General features: G+C 39.7%; 2 protein-coding genes and 1 pseudogene across 2 annotated transcripts; all 3 read left to right on the top strand.

The window, feature by feature from the left end:
• The first annotated feature begins 1,339 nt into the window (after positions 1 to 1,339).
• LOC137725856 (G-type lectin S-receptor-like serine/threonine-protein kinase At1g61480) lies at positions 1,340 to 4,608 on the top strand. Its single transcript, XM_068464669.1, has 7 exons — positions 1,340 to 2,630; positions 2,722 to 2,826; positions 2,950 to 3,146; positions 3,267 to 3,477; positions 3,667 to 3,904; positions 4,012 to 4,162; positions 4,237 to 4,608. The coding sequence occupies exons 1-7, from the start codon at positions 1,340 to 1,342 to the stop codon at positions 4,534 to 4,536; spliced, it is 2,493 nt and encodes an 830-aa protein (XP_068320770.1). The 3' UTR covers positions 4,537 to 4,608.
• A 595-nt stretch (positions 4,609 to 5,203) lies between these two features.
• Positions 5,204 to 6,148, top strand: LOC137721709 (uncharacterized). Its single transcript, XM_068460738.1, has one exon. The coding sequence runs from the start codon at positions 5,204 to 5,206 to the stop codon at positions 6,146 to 6,148; it is 945 nt and encodes a 314-aa protein (XP_068316839.1).
• Positions 6,149 to 10,668: 4,520 nt separating this feature from the next.
• LOC137726606 (G-type lectin S-receptor-like serine/threonine-protein kinase SD1-29) lies at positions 10,669 to 14,174 on the top strand (annotated as a pseudogene).
• Positions 14,175 to 15,583: the final 1,409 nt, after the last annotated feature.

Here is a 15,583-nt window from a genome sequence, read left to right as displayed (position 1 = left end):
CAAAAAAAAAATTGAACTAGTTTATTAATTAAAATCCTCATCTTTTTATGTTTTATTATCATAATTAAAATCAGCCCACTATCTTCCTAGAAGCACCTCTCAAACTCTCTCTCTCTCGCGTGAGTTGTTAGGTTTGGACCGTTTGGTTAATAGACTAGCCGTAGTCTTAGTTTATCAGTATTGTATATTAATTAGTCAGGTTGTCAAAATTGGTTGCAGTCAGAGTTCGTGTAGAAGCTTCTTTCACCGTATAAAACACAGATGTCAACTTATATTATTTACTGAATGAAAGTAACCAGTTTTATAATCTCAGCTGTTGAAATAAAATGTCAAACTGGAAATTTCCGTCACGGCTTATGCTGCTGAGATTCAATAGACGAATTTCTTGACTTCGGGGAAAGGTGAGATTGATCTTTATTGGATTGACACCGGAGGTGCCATCACAAGCCGTAGTTTGGATTAGTGGATCGAAAACTCCCTGCCGGCGAACCAGGCCGTTCTGATCCTCAACCATAGTCTGTGAATTTTCTCCCCATATGAAGCTACCGGATAAAAATGATTGTAGGACGGTAGGAAATTCTTGCATCACAATGCAATGACTTTCCGGTCATTCCAAAATGTGATACATAATTTGTCTCTTTATTAAGATTGCGCGGAATCCGCTAGAACGAAGTGAGATTGGTTAAAATTGACTGTTCTATCATTTCTTTGTTCATTAGTTAGATTAGTTAAAGTTCATTGTAAGCTGCTGGTTTTCGGGCAATTTGTTAGAAGCTTCTTTTTCATCGAAAACACAGATGTGAGCTTATTATCAGTTACTGAATGAGAATACAGAATTTTATAATCTCGGCTATTCAAACAAAATTAATTTCAAACTATCTAAGAAGAATCAGATTACGAAGATAAATAGCACTGGAAAACACTTGTTTGATGCATATTGTTGATGTTGTATTCGTCAGATGCATCTCCTTAATTCGCTAAAAAAACATCTTCTTAACGGTCTGATCCAATGCTATTGCACATTTAGTCAAATTGACTATATGGGTGAAGAAAACTATATTAATAACTGATTAACTGGTCATATAAGCAAATTTTTTATACGATTATCACATCTAGAAGCAGCCGAAGACAAGTTCAAAGTTCTCTCTGCAGGTGATTATTTTTTTGCTGCTCAATCACCTCCAAGGATTATCATCATTAATCAATTAATGGCCGCACCATCAATACCAAGTGTAACAGTAAAGGTAGAGGGGCCTTCTCCGCCTGAAGTTCTGCGGTCCATCTGCTACTGAAGGAGTTTTTTCTTCTGAATTGTAGAACCGAAAGTGCTTTTAGTGCTATGAATTCCTCCATGTTCTTCCTATTCTTCTTAAGCTTGCTTCTGACGCAGCATTATTGTGCTGAGGTATATAACATAACTTCTTTGCAACCATTAGCGCAGGGACAAACTCTTGTCTCCCCCAGCCACATTTTCGAATTGGGTTTCTTCAGTCCCAACAATTCCGAAAATAAGTATGTGGGAATATGGCACAAGAATATTTTTCCTCACAAAGTTGTGTGGGTTGCCAACAGAGAAAAGCCTCTTGCAGTTGCAGACGCATTGGCTAGTTTAGCAATTAACAATGGGAAACTTGAGCTTGTAGATGGGAAACGGAAATCTATATGGTCAATCAATATTCCGGAGTCATCATATAGCTCAGCTGCAGTTCTTTTAGACACTGGAAACCTCGTTGTTGCGGATGATATGGGAGCTCAATTATGGAAGAGCTTTGATTATCCTGGTGACACATTTCTTCCTGGAATGTTGATTGGATTTGATAGTGAATCTGGAAAGCGGCATGTCTTGACTGCCTGGAAAAATTTGAACGATCCATCAAGAGGGTTATTCTTGGTTGAATTGGCACCACAGATCCCAGCTCAGATATTCCTTCAGATTAACGGATCAACGCCCTACTGGAGAAGCGGTCCATGGGATAAATCAAAGTTCATAGGCATACCCGAAATGGATGATCAATATCTTAGTGGTCATATGGTGCTTGATTATGAGCAACAGGGAGCAGCGTCCTTTTTCTATAGTAGTGCATATAACAAAAATTTGGTATATATGGATATCTCTTCGAACGGTAGACTAAAGACTATGGAATCGGAACATGGTGAGAACTGGCGTATTAACTGGGAGGCCCAAAAGACTCCATGCGACTATTACGGAACATGTGGACCTTTTGGGGTTTGCAAAGCTGCTGATTCTCTAACAGCTCCAATCTGCAAGTGTTTGAAAGGGTTCGTACCCAAGTCACTTGAGGAATGGAGTAAGGGAAACATGACAGGAGGGTGCGTGAGGAAAGCCAAATTGTTTTGTGAGAGTAACACAAGTCAGCCAATTGCTTCAGGAGGAAAAGAAGACGGGTTTCAAAAAATAGAAAGCGTAAACCCACCAGATTTTCATGAATATATTGTGAATATGGATTCCCAAGGCTGCAGGACGCAGTGCCAAAATAATTGTTCTTGCCTGGCTCATGCATATGTTACCAATATAGGTTGTTTATTCTGGTCCCAGGACCTTATAGATATTCAACAGTTTTCCACTGGTGGAGTAGATCTTTTTATTCGCCTAGCAGATGCCGAATTTGGTAAGTGATAGTATCCACTTGCACAACTCTATTAAGCAATATACCTTCTTTTCTATCTTGTATAACAGTAATACAAATTCCTTTTTTTCAGGTGAAGAAAAGCAAACAAAGTTAATTGTCAGCCTTACATCTATATGTTTTATCAGTATCGCTGCAGTAGTGTTCGGTTTGCGCAGGTTACACGCTAAACAAAAGGGTAAGATAATGAAATAGAGGCATGTAATCAATGTATTAACACGATCTTTGTATTAACCAAATCAGTATAACTTCGTTTTTGTTTCTCTGACTCTGAATTTGGTTGTTATATTTGCAAAATCAGGAAACATCAAAGTAACAACAATGCGCATTGAATTGAATGACACGACTAAGAATTCAAGGGACACTCTCGAAGAACTTATAAGAAAACATGATCCATCAGAGCTTATAATCTATGATTTTGATAGCATATTAATTGCTACCAGCAATTTCAGCATCAACAACAAACTTGGGGGAGGAGGATTTGGCCCTGTTTACAAGGTGATTATTTTGATTATTTTGCTATTTCTAAAGGGAAATGTTGTATTACGACACTGGCCACAAGCCTACCACTGCAAGATACAGGCATGAATTCAGTGGTTAACTTTTCGTTCTTTTTAGGGAAAGCTACAAGAAGGGAAGGAAATAGCAGTAAAAAGACTGTCTAGTAGCTCGGGGCAAGGCATAGAAGAATTCAAGAATGAAGTGATGTTGATCTCTAAACTCCAACATAAAAATCTTGTTAGGATCATGGGTTGCTGCATTAAAGATGACGAGAAGTTACTGATTTATGAGTTCATGCCAAACAGAAGCTTGGATACTCTTCTATTCGGTTAGTTTTCTTTCACCGGCATCTTTGTGTCTTGCTACAATTTCTCCTTGTTACCTATCTTTCAATATCATCTGTTGGTTTCAGTATCTAGACCTCAAAATCGACTTTAATGTAATATATCAGACCAATCTACACACTGTACTTATGGATGGCATTATTGGTTACATTTCCAATATGTGCACCGATCAGATCCAATGAGAAGAGCAGTGCTTGATTGGGCTAAACGCTTCAATATTATTCAAGGTGTCGCTAGAGGACTTCTTTATCTCCATCATGATTCCTGTTTGAAGGTAATACATAGAGATTTGAAGGTCAGTAATATTCTCTTGGACGAGAACATGAACCCGAAAATTTCAGATTTTGGACTGGCACGCATCGTTCAAGGGACGCATAATTTAGAAAACACTCAGAAGGTGGTGGGAACTCTGTAAGCATCATTTCTTCCTATTCTCATAATCGTCGTTCACCAACTAAAGTTTAACACATAAATAGCTCATAATTGTCAATTAAGTGGGACTGAATTTGCCTGTGCAGTGGCTATATGTCTCCAGAGTACGCCATGAGAGGGATATTTTCTGAAAAATCTGATGTCTATAGCTTTGGGGTCTTGCTATTGGAGATTATCGCCGGCAGAAAGAATACCAGCTCCTTTTACAAGGAACAAGAGCTAGGTATCCTAGCTTATGTAAGTTCCTCTACGAAAACTCGATGCAGCAGTTCAGTCTAGCAATTGTAGCCAACATATATAACTTTTTTCAGGCATGGAACTTATGGAATGAAGGCAAGGGATTGGACTTTGTAGATGAAGTATTGGAAGATTCATATTCGGCATCAGAAGTGATGAGATGCATGCATATCGGGCTTCTTTGCGTGCAAAACAATGCTGCAGATAGGCCAACCATTGCAGATGTGGTTTTCATGCTAAGGAGTGAGACAGATCGTGCGCAGCCTAAGCAGCCTACATTCACCTTCCAAAACTCTCTATCTGATATTCAACCACACCATAACCATGTTTGGTCTGCAAATGAAGTCACCATATCACTTCTCGAAGGACGATAGTAAAAGAATACGTGTTTGAAAGAGAACATCCCCAGCTCATTGAAGTCCCTACTCAAATTTACAAGTCAAAAGTCAGAGCGCTGCACTATCTAGAATATCTAAATAAATATCTTAAGATTGTTGTCATGGAATGTTAGTGAAAAATCTAGAAACAAACCACAATTGTGGTTGAGGCAATATTTTTGCTCATCACCCTCAAGTGCTGACGTTGCTTACCATCCTATTTATTACCATTATATGAATTTAAATTTTGAGATCTGTGTAGTAGATAGGCACAAATCTCAAAATTTAACTCATCTAGTGATAAATAGGACTGTCGATAATTATTAAGAATATATTGTAATCAATGTATAATATTGTGTTTGTCTAAACTAGGAAAGGTTATTCCATGAATTATGGATTGTATCTTTATAGGATTAGAATTAGGGTTTGACTCTTCTATCTTGTACTTGTATATATGGCTTACCTAGCCTCTGTAAAATATATGAAAATATTCAGCCGTATTGCTTCTTCACACATTCTCGCATACATCCCAGAACCTACCTAGCTCTTTCTTTAATTTGGTATCAAAGCCTAGCAAAGTTCCCCTTCATCAAACCCTAGCAAAGTTTCCAACACCATAACAGGCAGTTCAACATCCAATACCAACACAAACAACAGCCCTAGTATGGATTTATCACATCTATACTACGTTCACCCTTCAGATCACCCTGGCCATATCCTTGTTTCTGAAAAACTGAATGGCACTAATTATTCCTCCTGGAGCAAGTCCATGCTCCATGCTTTACGTGCTAAAAATAAAATCGGGTTCATCGATGGTTCCCTTCAACCCCCTTCGGAAGATAAACAACCAGGAGACTATGCCTTATGGGCACGCTGCAACAGCATGATCCTATCATGGATCTCCAACTCAGTCGAATCTCATCTCTCTAACAGAGTTGTTCATGCCACATTTGCGTACAAGATTTGGGAAGATTTCAAGCATCAGTTTTCCCAGCAAAACACACCAACAATTTACCAAATCCAGAAACAGATTGCCTCTCTGTCTCAAGGCTCCATGACTGTCTCAGCATACTTTACTGAACTTAAGCATCTCTGGACCCAACTCGATGCTTATGAAGACCCCGTCATCTGTAACCTGATGGTGATGGATAAGCATCATGAGCAACGAGAACAGTACCGGATTATGCAATTTCTTATGGGTCTTAACGACGTTCACGACACCGTTCGCACTAGCATCCTCATGATGACACCATTGCCCAATATTCATCAAACTTATTCCTTTGTCAGCAATCATGAGCAACAACGTCAGTTGACATCAGAACAACATCAACAATCGCCATCTGATAATTTTTCCCTTGCTACCGCAGCACAGACCCGCAACTCTACCCAACGCTGTGATCATTGTAACCGAGAGGGACACACCATCGACAATTGCCGTACTCTGAAATACCATTGCAGTTTCTGTGACAAACGGGGACATACAGATGATAGATGCAAGATTAAGAATGGCACGTGGGTCCCTAACCCTAATAGAGGACACGGCAACAAAAACGGTCGACAGCAAAGAGGCCCTTCCTCACGTCCCGTGCATGCCGCTCATGCAACATAAACCATCTCAGGTCCTCAAGGGCCATCAATGCCGCATCCAACATGCCCTCCTGCACCCACCACTACCAATCCATTGAGTGCATTCTCTGCGGATCAGATTCAACAATTAACTCATGCTCTCTCTTTACTTTCCTCTGGTAATGGGAACGCCTATGCAAATGCCGCAGGTTTGAATTCCTTTACTTCCATTAATTCTGCGTTTACTAAACCATGGATCTTGGATAGTGGAGCTACAGATCATATCGTTTCTGATTCTACTTTATTTACCACCATCAAACCTCCGCCTATACCCGCTGTTAATTTGCCCACTGGTTCTTCAATTCCCATCACTTGCACTGGCACCATACCATTTAATTCTGACATACCTTTGGCCGATGTTTTGTGTGTTCCGTCCTTTAACCTCAATCTCATGTCCGTTAGCAAAGTGACTGCCTCTCTCATTTGTTGTGCTATTTTGTTTCCCTCCTTTTGTGTTTTGCAGGACTTGGCTTCAGGGAAGATGATTGGTTCGGGTAAGATGCGTGATGGTCTTTACTACATGTCACCTATTCCACAGCCACCGGCCTCTCATCAAGTCTCTAATGCCTCCCATTTATGACACCAACGCCTTGGACATCCATCCCCTTATTGTCTCAAATTAGCTTCCTCCTTGTTATCTCCTCATACTATTTCCTTTGACAATAATTGTAGTGTTTGCCCTTTGGCCAAACAGACAAGACTTCCATTTTCTTTAAGTTCAATATCAACTTCTGCACCATTTGTTTTATTACATTGTGACATATGGGGTCCTTACAAAATTCCCACTCATACTGGGGCTCGTTTCTTTCTCACAATTATGGACGATTTTAGTCGATACACCTGGGTATTTTTAATGTCTCACAAATCTGAAACACAAACTCTTTTAAAGTCCTTTATCACATTTGCTCACACTCAATTTAATGCCACTGTTAAAGCCATCCGCGTAGACAATGGGTTTGAATTCCTATCCATGAGAGGTTATTTTCAATCCACTGGCATCGAACTTCAACGCACTTGCGTTTACACCCCCCAACAGAATGAGGTTATTGAGCGCAAACATCGCCATATCCTTACAGTGGCCCGTGCTTTACGTTTTCAGTCCAACATACCCCTCATATTTTAGGGTGATTACGTACTCACTGCCGTCTACCTCATCAACCGTTTACCTTCACCCTTACTTTCCAACAAATCACCCTTTGAACTCTTGTACAACCGTTCCCCATCCCTCGAGCATCTACGTGTTTTTGGATGTCTCAGTTATGCTACCACTGTTCATCCTACCCACAAATTTGAACCTAGAGCTCACCGGTGTGTTTTCGTTGGCTATCCCATAAGTCACAAAGGGTATAAGCTCTACAATTTGGAAACAAAAAAATTTTTGATCAGTCGTGATGTCAAGTTTCATGAGACTTCCTTCCCATTTTATAATCTTTCATCTCCTAGTTTCCCTCCAACTACCCTTAACCTTCCTACTCCAAACCCTACGTCATTTTCTCCCATTTCCACTTTACCCCCACACCTTGATGTCCCTTCCACCATCCCTGCTGACACTGCCCATTCCCCGGCCAACATTTCCTCTCCCACTACCCCACCTATTACCCCCCTCCCTGACACTATTCCAGAACCCATGCCCCATTCTCCAGAACCTGTGCCCCACTCTCTTCACCCTGACCCCCCTCCACCTTCCACTGACATTCCCACTTCTTCCCTGCCCCTACTCCCTTCTCTTCGGCAATCCACTCGTTCCAAACAACCCCCAACATGGACTAAAGACTACCACATATCTCACTCCGTCCATCATCCTTCTCTGGCGCCACGTTCTACCCCAGGTACCCGTTATCCCCTCTCTAATTTTCTTTCCAACTCTCGTTTTTCTCCTACCCATTGTTCCTTTTTAGCTAACATTACAGGTCCCTTTGAGCCCACCACCTATGCAGAAGTTATCCTCGATCCACATTGGCAACAAGCTATGCGCACTGAATTAGATGCCTTACACCATAATCACACTTGGGACTTGGTTCCCCTTCCTGTTGGTCACAAGCCTATCGGCTCCAAATGGGTTTTCAAAAAGAAGTACAAGTCTGACGGTTATCTTGATCGTTACAAGGCTTGTGTTGTTGCTAAAGGATACACCCATGATGAAGGTATTGATTACCAAGAAACGTTTTCCCCACTGCCAAACTCACCACCCTGCGTTGTCTTCTTACTGTTGTTGATGCCCGTACTTGGTTCATCCACCAGTTAGATGTTCAGAATGCATTTCTTCATGGCACTCTTCTTGAAGAGGTCTACATGGAACCCCTTCCAGGTCTTCGCCGACAGGGGGAGACTCTTGTATGTCAGCTCAACAAGTCCCTTTACGGACTCAAACAGGCATCTAGAACTTGGTTCACTACTTTCTCAAAGGCTATTCAAAAGGCCGGATATCATCAATCGAAAGCAGACTATTCCTTGTTCACTAAGGTCCGAGGTACCTTAATCACTGTTGTTCTTATTTATGTTGATGACATACTTATCACAGGAAATGATCTCCAAGAGATAGAACAACTCAAAGCTTTTCTTCTTAAACGCTTCCACATCAAAGACCTTGGCGATCTTAAGTATTTTCTGGGTATTGAGTTCGCACGCTCAGACAAGGGAATTTTTATGTCACAACGAAAGTATGCACTCGATATTCTACAGGATTCTGGACTACTTAGTGCACGGCCATATCATTTTCCAATGGAACAAAACTTAGTACTTACATCCACTGATGGTGCATTGTTGAGTGACCCAACCAAATACAAAAGGTTAATTGGGAGGTTGATATATCTCACAGTTACTAGACCAGACATCGTTTATCTCGTTCGTACCTTGAGCCAGTTCATGCACGAGCCGCGAAAACCACATTAGGATGCAGCTATGAGGATTCTTAGGTATATTAAAGGCACTCCAGGTCAAGGTTTACTATTTTCAGCGAACAATAATCTTGACTTGAAAGCTTTTTGTGATTCTGACTGGGGAAGATGTCGTGCCACAAGAAGATCAGTTACGGGATATTGTGTTTTTCTCGGCAACTCACTCATTTCGTGGAGGTCCAAGAAGCAAGATAATGTGTCCAGATCATCAGCTAAGGCGGAATATCGTGCTATGGAAAATACTTGCCTAGAAATAACTTGGTTGCGATACATATTACAAGATTTACGAGTTCCCCAGAAAACTCCTGCTTCATTGTTTTGTGATAATCAAGCAACTTTGTATATCGCAGCAAATCCTGTTTTTCACGAACGTACCAAGCATATTGAGATAGACTGTCACATTGTTCGTGAAAAATTACAAGCTGGAATAATCCGTCCTACGTATGTGCCTACACTCTTCCAGTTGGCTGATATATTTACGAAGGCTTTAGGGAAGGATCAATTTATGAAGCTGCGAGACAAGTTGGGCGTTCATAATCTTCACTCTCCAACTTGAGGGGGAGTATTAAAAATATATTGTAATCAATGTATAATATTGTGTTTGTCTAAACTAGGAAAGGTTATTCCATGAATTATGGATCGTATCTTTATAGGATTAGAAGGGTTTAACTCTTCTATCTTCTAACGGATTTTTGAAGATGGCGCAGTTAAAAGTACGATATTTTCATGAATATATCACGTCGTCGGATGCAGAAGAGTGCAAAACACTGGCTTATGCATATGTCAATAATATAGGGTGTTTGGTCTGGTTAATTAGGTGGTGTTAATACTGACTGTTGGTCCATTTCTTTGTTCATTAGTTAGGTTAGTCAAAGTTCATTGCAAGCCGTTGTTTTTCTGGCAATTTGTTAGAAGCTTCTTTTTCGTTGCAAAACGCAGATTTAAGCATATTATCAGTTACTGAATACAGAATTTTATAACCTTGGCTATTCAAATAAAATTAATTTCAAACTACTTACGAAGCAGCAGATTACAAAGACAAATAGAACTGGAAAACACATTGTTTAATGTATATTGTTGATGTGGTATTCGTCAGATGCATCTCGCTAATTCACTAAAAAAAGCATCTTCGGTATTGTGACTGCATCTATACATACACATTTAGTCATTTAGTCGAACTGACTTTATATGGGTGAAGATTACTATATTAGTAACTGATTAACTGGTCATATAAGCAAAATTTTTATAGGATTATCACATCTAGGAGTAGCCGAAGACTAGTTCAAAGTTCACTCTGAAGGTGATTATTTTTTTTTTGCTGCTCAATCTCTTCCAAGGATTATCCTCGTTAATCAATTAATGGCTACATCATCAATACCAAGTGTAACGTTAAGGGTAGGCTCCAACCGGGGAGGGGCCTCCTCCTCCTGAACAATCAATTCGTTACAAGCCAGCGCATGATTTTGTAAGCATTGGTACAATTTTCTTCACAATGGAGTTTCTGCTGTTGTATCTATTAATATAAAGAAAGAAAGAGCGAACACAAATGCAGTTCACTAAGAAGTTCTGCGGTCCATCTGCTACTGACAGAGTTTTTCTTCTGAATTTTAGAACCGAAAGTGCTTTTAGTGCTATGAATTACCCCATGTTCGTCCTATTCTTCTTAAGCTTGATTCTGACACAGCATTATTGTGCTGAGGTATATAACATAACTTCTTTGCAACCATTAGCACAGGGACAAACTCTCGTCTCTCCCAGCTACATTTTCAAATTGGGTTTCTTCAACACTTACGAAAATAAGTATGTGGGAATATGGCACAAGAATATTCTTCCTCGCAAAGTTGTGTGGGTTGCCAACGGAGAAAAGCCTCTTGCAGTTGCAGATGCATCGGCTAGTTTAGCGATGAACAATGGTAATCTTGAGCTTGTAGATGGGAAACAGAAATCCATATGGTCAATCAATATTCAGGAGTCATCTAATAGTTCAGCTGCAGTTCTTTTAGAGACTGGAAACTTCGTTGTTGCAGATGATATAGGACATCACTTATGGAAGAGTTTTGATTGTCCTGGTGACACACTTCTACCAGAAATGGCACTGCAATTTGATAGTGAATCTGGAAAGCGGAATGTCTTCACTGCCTGGAAAAGTTTGAATGATCCATCAAGAGGGTTATTCTCGGTTGAATTGGCACAACAGATCCCAGCTCAGGGATTCATTTGGATGAACGGATCAACTCCCTACTGGAGAAGCGGTCCAAGGGATAAAATCAAAGTTCATAAGCATACCCGGCATGGATGTTGAATATCCTAGTGGTTTTAAGGTGGTTGATTATGAGCAACAGGGAACAGAATCCTTTTCCATTAGTTTATATAAAAAATTTCTGGCATTTTATTATATCTCTCCAAATGGTATGCTAAAGCTTATGTATTCGGAACAAGGTGAGAACTGGAGTATTAACCGGGAGGCCCCAAAGAATCCATGTAACTATTATGGAACATGTGGACCTTTTGGGGCTTGCAGAGCTTCTGATTCTTTGACAACTCCAATCTGCAAGTGTTTGAAGGGGTTCGTACTAGAGTCACTTGAGGAATGGAGTAAGGGAAACATGACAGGAGGGTGCGTGAGGAAAACCAAATTGTTTTGTGGAGGTAACGCAAGTCAGCCAGTTGCTTCGAGAGGAAAAGAAGACGGGTTTAAAAAAATAGGAAGGGTAAACCCACCAGATTTTCGTGAGTATATTTTGAATATGGATCCTCAAGGCTGCAGGACGCAGTGCCAGAATAATTGTTCTTGCCTGGCTTATGCATATGTTAACAATATAGGTTGTTTGATCTGGTCCAAGGACCATATTGATATTCAGCAGTTTTCCACTGGTGGAGTAGATCTTTTTATTCGCCTAGCAGACGCAGAATTCGGTAAGTGATAATATCCACTTGCACAACTCTAATAAGCAATATACCTTCTTTTCTGTCTTGTATATTTTTGTAATACGAATTCATTTTTTTTCAGGTGAAGGAAAGCGAACAAAGTTACTGTCAGCCTTACATCTTTTGTTTTATCAGTATCGCAGCAGTAGTGTTCGGTTTGCACAGGTTGCGCGCTAAACAAAAGGGTAAGAAAATGAAATGGATGGATGTAATCAATGCATTAACACATGATCTCTGTATTAACCAAATCAGTATAACTTCGTTGTTGTTTCTCTGACCCTGAATTTGGTTGTTATATTTGCAAAATCAGGAAACATCAAAGTAACGACAGTCCGCTTTGAATTGAATGGTAAGACTGAGAATTCAAGAGACGCTCTTCAAGAACTTATAAGAAAAAATGATCCATCAGAGCTTATAATCTATGATTTTGATAGCATATTAATTGCTACCAGCAATTTCAGCATCAACAACAAACTTGGGGGAGGAGGATTTGGCCCTGTTTACAAGGTGATTATTTTGCTATTTCTAAAGGGAAATGTTGTATTACGACACTGGCCACAAGCCTACCACTGCGAGACACAGGCATGGATTCAGTGATTAACTTTTCGTTCTTTTTAGGGCAAGCTACAAGAAGGGAAGGAAATAGCAGTAAAAAGACTGTCTAGTAGCTCGGGGCAAGGCATAGAAGAGTTCAAGAATGAAGTGATGTTGATCTCTAAACTCCAACATAAAAATCTTGTTAGGATCATGGGTTGCTGCATTAAAGATGACGAGAAGTTACTGATTTATGAGTTCATGCCAAACAGAAGCTTGGATACTCTTCTATTCGGTTAGTTTTCTTTCACCGGCCCTCTTTATGTCTTGCTACAATTTCTCCTTGTTACCTATCTTTCAAATTCATCTGTTGGTTTCAGTATCTAGACCTGGAAATCGACTTCAATGTAATATATAAGAGCAATCTATACACTGTACTTATGAATGATATTATTGATTACATTTCCAATATGTGCATCGATCAGATCCAATGAGAAGAGCAGTGCTTGATTGGGCTAAACGCTTCAATATTATTCAAGGTGTCGCTAGAGGACTTCTTTATCTCCATCATGATTCCTGTTTGAAGGTAATACATAGAGATTTGAAGGTCAGTAATATTCTCTTGGATGAGAACATGAACCCGAAAATTTCAGATTTTGGACTGGCACGCATCGTTCAAGGAACGCATAATTTAGAAAACACTCAGAAGGTGGTGGGAACTCTGTAAGCATCATTTCTTCCTATTCTCATAATCGTCGTTCACCAACTAAAGTTTAACACATAAATAGCTCATAATTGTCAATTAAGTGGGACTGAATTTGCCTGTGCAGTGGCTATAAGTCTCCGAAGTATGCCATGGGCGGGATATTTTCTGAAAAATCTGATGTCTATAGCTTTGGGGTCTTGCTATTGGAGATTATCGCCGGCAGAAAGAATACCAGCTCCTTTTACAAGGAACAAGAGCTAGGTTTCCTAGCTTATGTAAGTTCCTCTATACGAAAACTCAATACAGCAGTTCAGTCTAGCAATTATGGCCAACATATATAACTTTTTTCAGGCATTGAACTTATGGAATGAAGGCAAGGGATTGGACCTTGTAGATGAAGTATTGGCAGATTCATATTCGGCATCAGAAGTGACAAGATGCATGCATATCGGGCTTCTTTGCGTGCAAAACAATGCTGCAGATAGGCCAACCATTGCAGATGTGGTTTTCATGCGAAGGAGCGAGACAGATCGTGCGCAACCTAAGCAGCCTACATTCACCTTCCAAAACTCTCTATCTGATCTTCAACCACACCATAACCATGTTTCGTCTGCAAATGAAGCCACTATATCACTTCTCGAAGGACGATGGTAAAAGAGAACCAGCCCAGCTCGCTCAAGTCCCTACACAAATCTACAAGTCAAAGTCAGAGCACTATCTAGAATTGTCTAAATAAATATCTTAAGATTGTTGTAAGTGAATGTTAGTGAAAAATCTAGGAACAAACCGCACTTGTGGTTGGGAGAATATTTTTCTCACCACACATAGTTCAACACTTTATTTTTTTACTGTTAAATGAGTTTAAATTTTAAAATTTATGTAGATAGACACAAATTTAAAAATTTAAACTTATTCAACAATAATAAACAAATGATAAATATTACAACCACATGAGAATGAATACACGCTGGTAAAATAATTAAGTAGGTCGATCGGTTGTAATTAGAATATTACTAGAACTTGTCTTGAAATAGTGGCTGGGTTGTGGTCAGCCATAGCACCGACCTAACAAAGTCGGCTAGTATCATCTGTACGATGGCTGCTATATGTAAGTGTAGGGAACAAGCAAGAGAGTGCTAGCTTGTAATGAAGTTGTGTTGCTCTTTCCCTTGTGAAGTAGTGTTATAATATATTATGGGCGTGTTTGTTTGCCCTCATTAAAGTTCACTAGACTGGATTGCTTTGCTAAGACTACTAATCCCGTGTTTGATGCAAGCTGGACTAAACTTAAATGAGACTAAGTTGGACTCGTTCCAACTAAGTGCTTCGCTAGGTCGTCCTAGTCCTAGTGAGACCCCCCAAAAAGCATGGGATTCCTAATCCCATCTCCAACATCGTTTGCAAGCCCTTGTCTACAACTCCGACTCCCTTACCCATGCCCAGATCTTAAACCCACTGCCTAAATCTCAAAATCAACACCTAAAATTCAAAACAAAAAAATGCAAAACCCCCAGAATTAAGCACCTGCAGACGAATCCCCCATGCAAATTCAAAATAAAAAGGCAAAATCACCATAAAATTTCGAGATTTTCCTAGAAAATCAGTGAAGGTGGTGGGTGGAGAGCTCCGATAAATCCTATATGCGAATCTTTGCATAAGGAAAAGAGGGGGAGAGTGGGCGAGGAAAAGTGGGAGAGGGGAGGGAGAGAGTGGGCAGAGGAAAATAGGGAGAGGTATACGGAGAGGAAGAGAATTCTAGAAAATGGTGAAACAGGATAAAAGGTGGGAGAGGGGAGGGAGAGAGTGGGCAGAGGAAAATAGGGAGAGGTATACGGAGAGGAAGAGAATTCTAGAAAATGATGAAACAGGATAAAAGGAGGGAGAGGATAGGGAGAGACTGGCAGAGGAAAAGAGGAATCAGTTAAGATGATTTTAGAAAAAATAAAATAAAAAGATATTGGCTATTAGATAGAAAGATAATTCTAGAAACCAAAAAAATGATAAATTATTAATAAATGTAGATTAAATAATATAATATTTGAATCTTTTAGTTATCCTGATTCTTAATCTGATATTGCACTAAACATTTCACTAAGTTAGTCCAGATTAATCTAGTCTAAGCCAATCCAGTTTAGTATCTAAAACTAGTTTAGTCCGAGATAATCCGGTACAACAAACGCACCCTATAAGTGTAATACAAATAATTAGTTTACTTGTCTTGTCTCTAGCCATTAATAATTAGAGTTATGTACTTTAATCTTTTTTAATAGTTTGGCACAACAATCAAAAGAGCGTGAAAGTTGTGTGGCTGAAGTCCTTGATAGTTTGAGGGTTGATTCTCATTCAAACCGTA

This window comes from Pyrus communis, chromosome 2 (assembly GCF_963583255.1).
Source record: "Pyrus communis chromosome 2, drPyrComm1.1, whole genome shotgun sequence".
In the NCBI taxonomy this organism is placed as follows: Eukaryota; Viridiplantae; Streptophyta; class Magnoliopsida; order Rosales; family Rosaceae; genus Pyrus; species Pyrus communis.
The sequence above is the reverse complement of the archived record's forward strand: the minus strand, read 5'-3'. Positions and strand labels throughout refer to the sequence as shown.

Excerpts from the sequence above, each read along its gene's own strand:
- LOC137725856 (XM_068464669.1), top strand. The coding sequence starts at position 1,340 with ATGAATTCCTCCATGTTCTTCCTATTCTTCTTAAGCTTGCTTCTGACG. Across the intron at positions 2,631-2,721 it reads CCTAGCAGATGCCGAATTTG|GTGAAGAAAAGCAAACAAAG; the intron begins GTAAGTGATAGT and ends CCTTTTTTTCAG. Across the intron at positions 3,147-3,266 it reads GATTTGGCCCTGTTTACAAG|GGAAAGCTACAAGAAGGGAA; the intron begins GTGATTATTTTG and ends CGTTCTTTTTAG.
- LOC137721709 (XM_068460738.1), top strand. The coding sequence starts at position 5,204 with ATGGATTTATCACATCTATACTACGTTCACCCTTCAGATCACCCTGGC.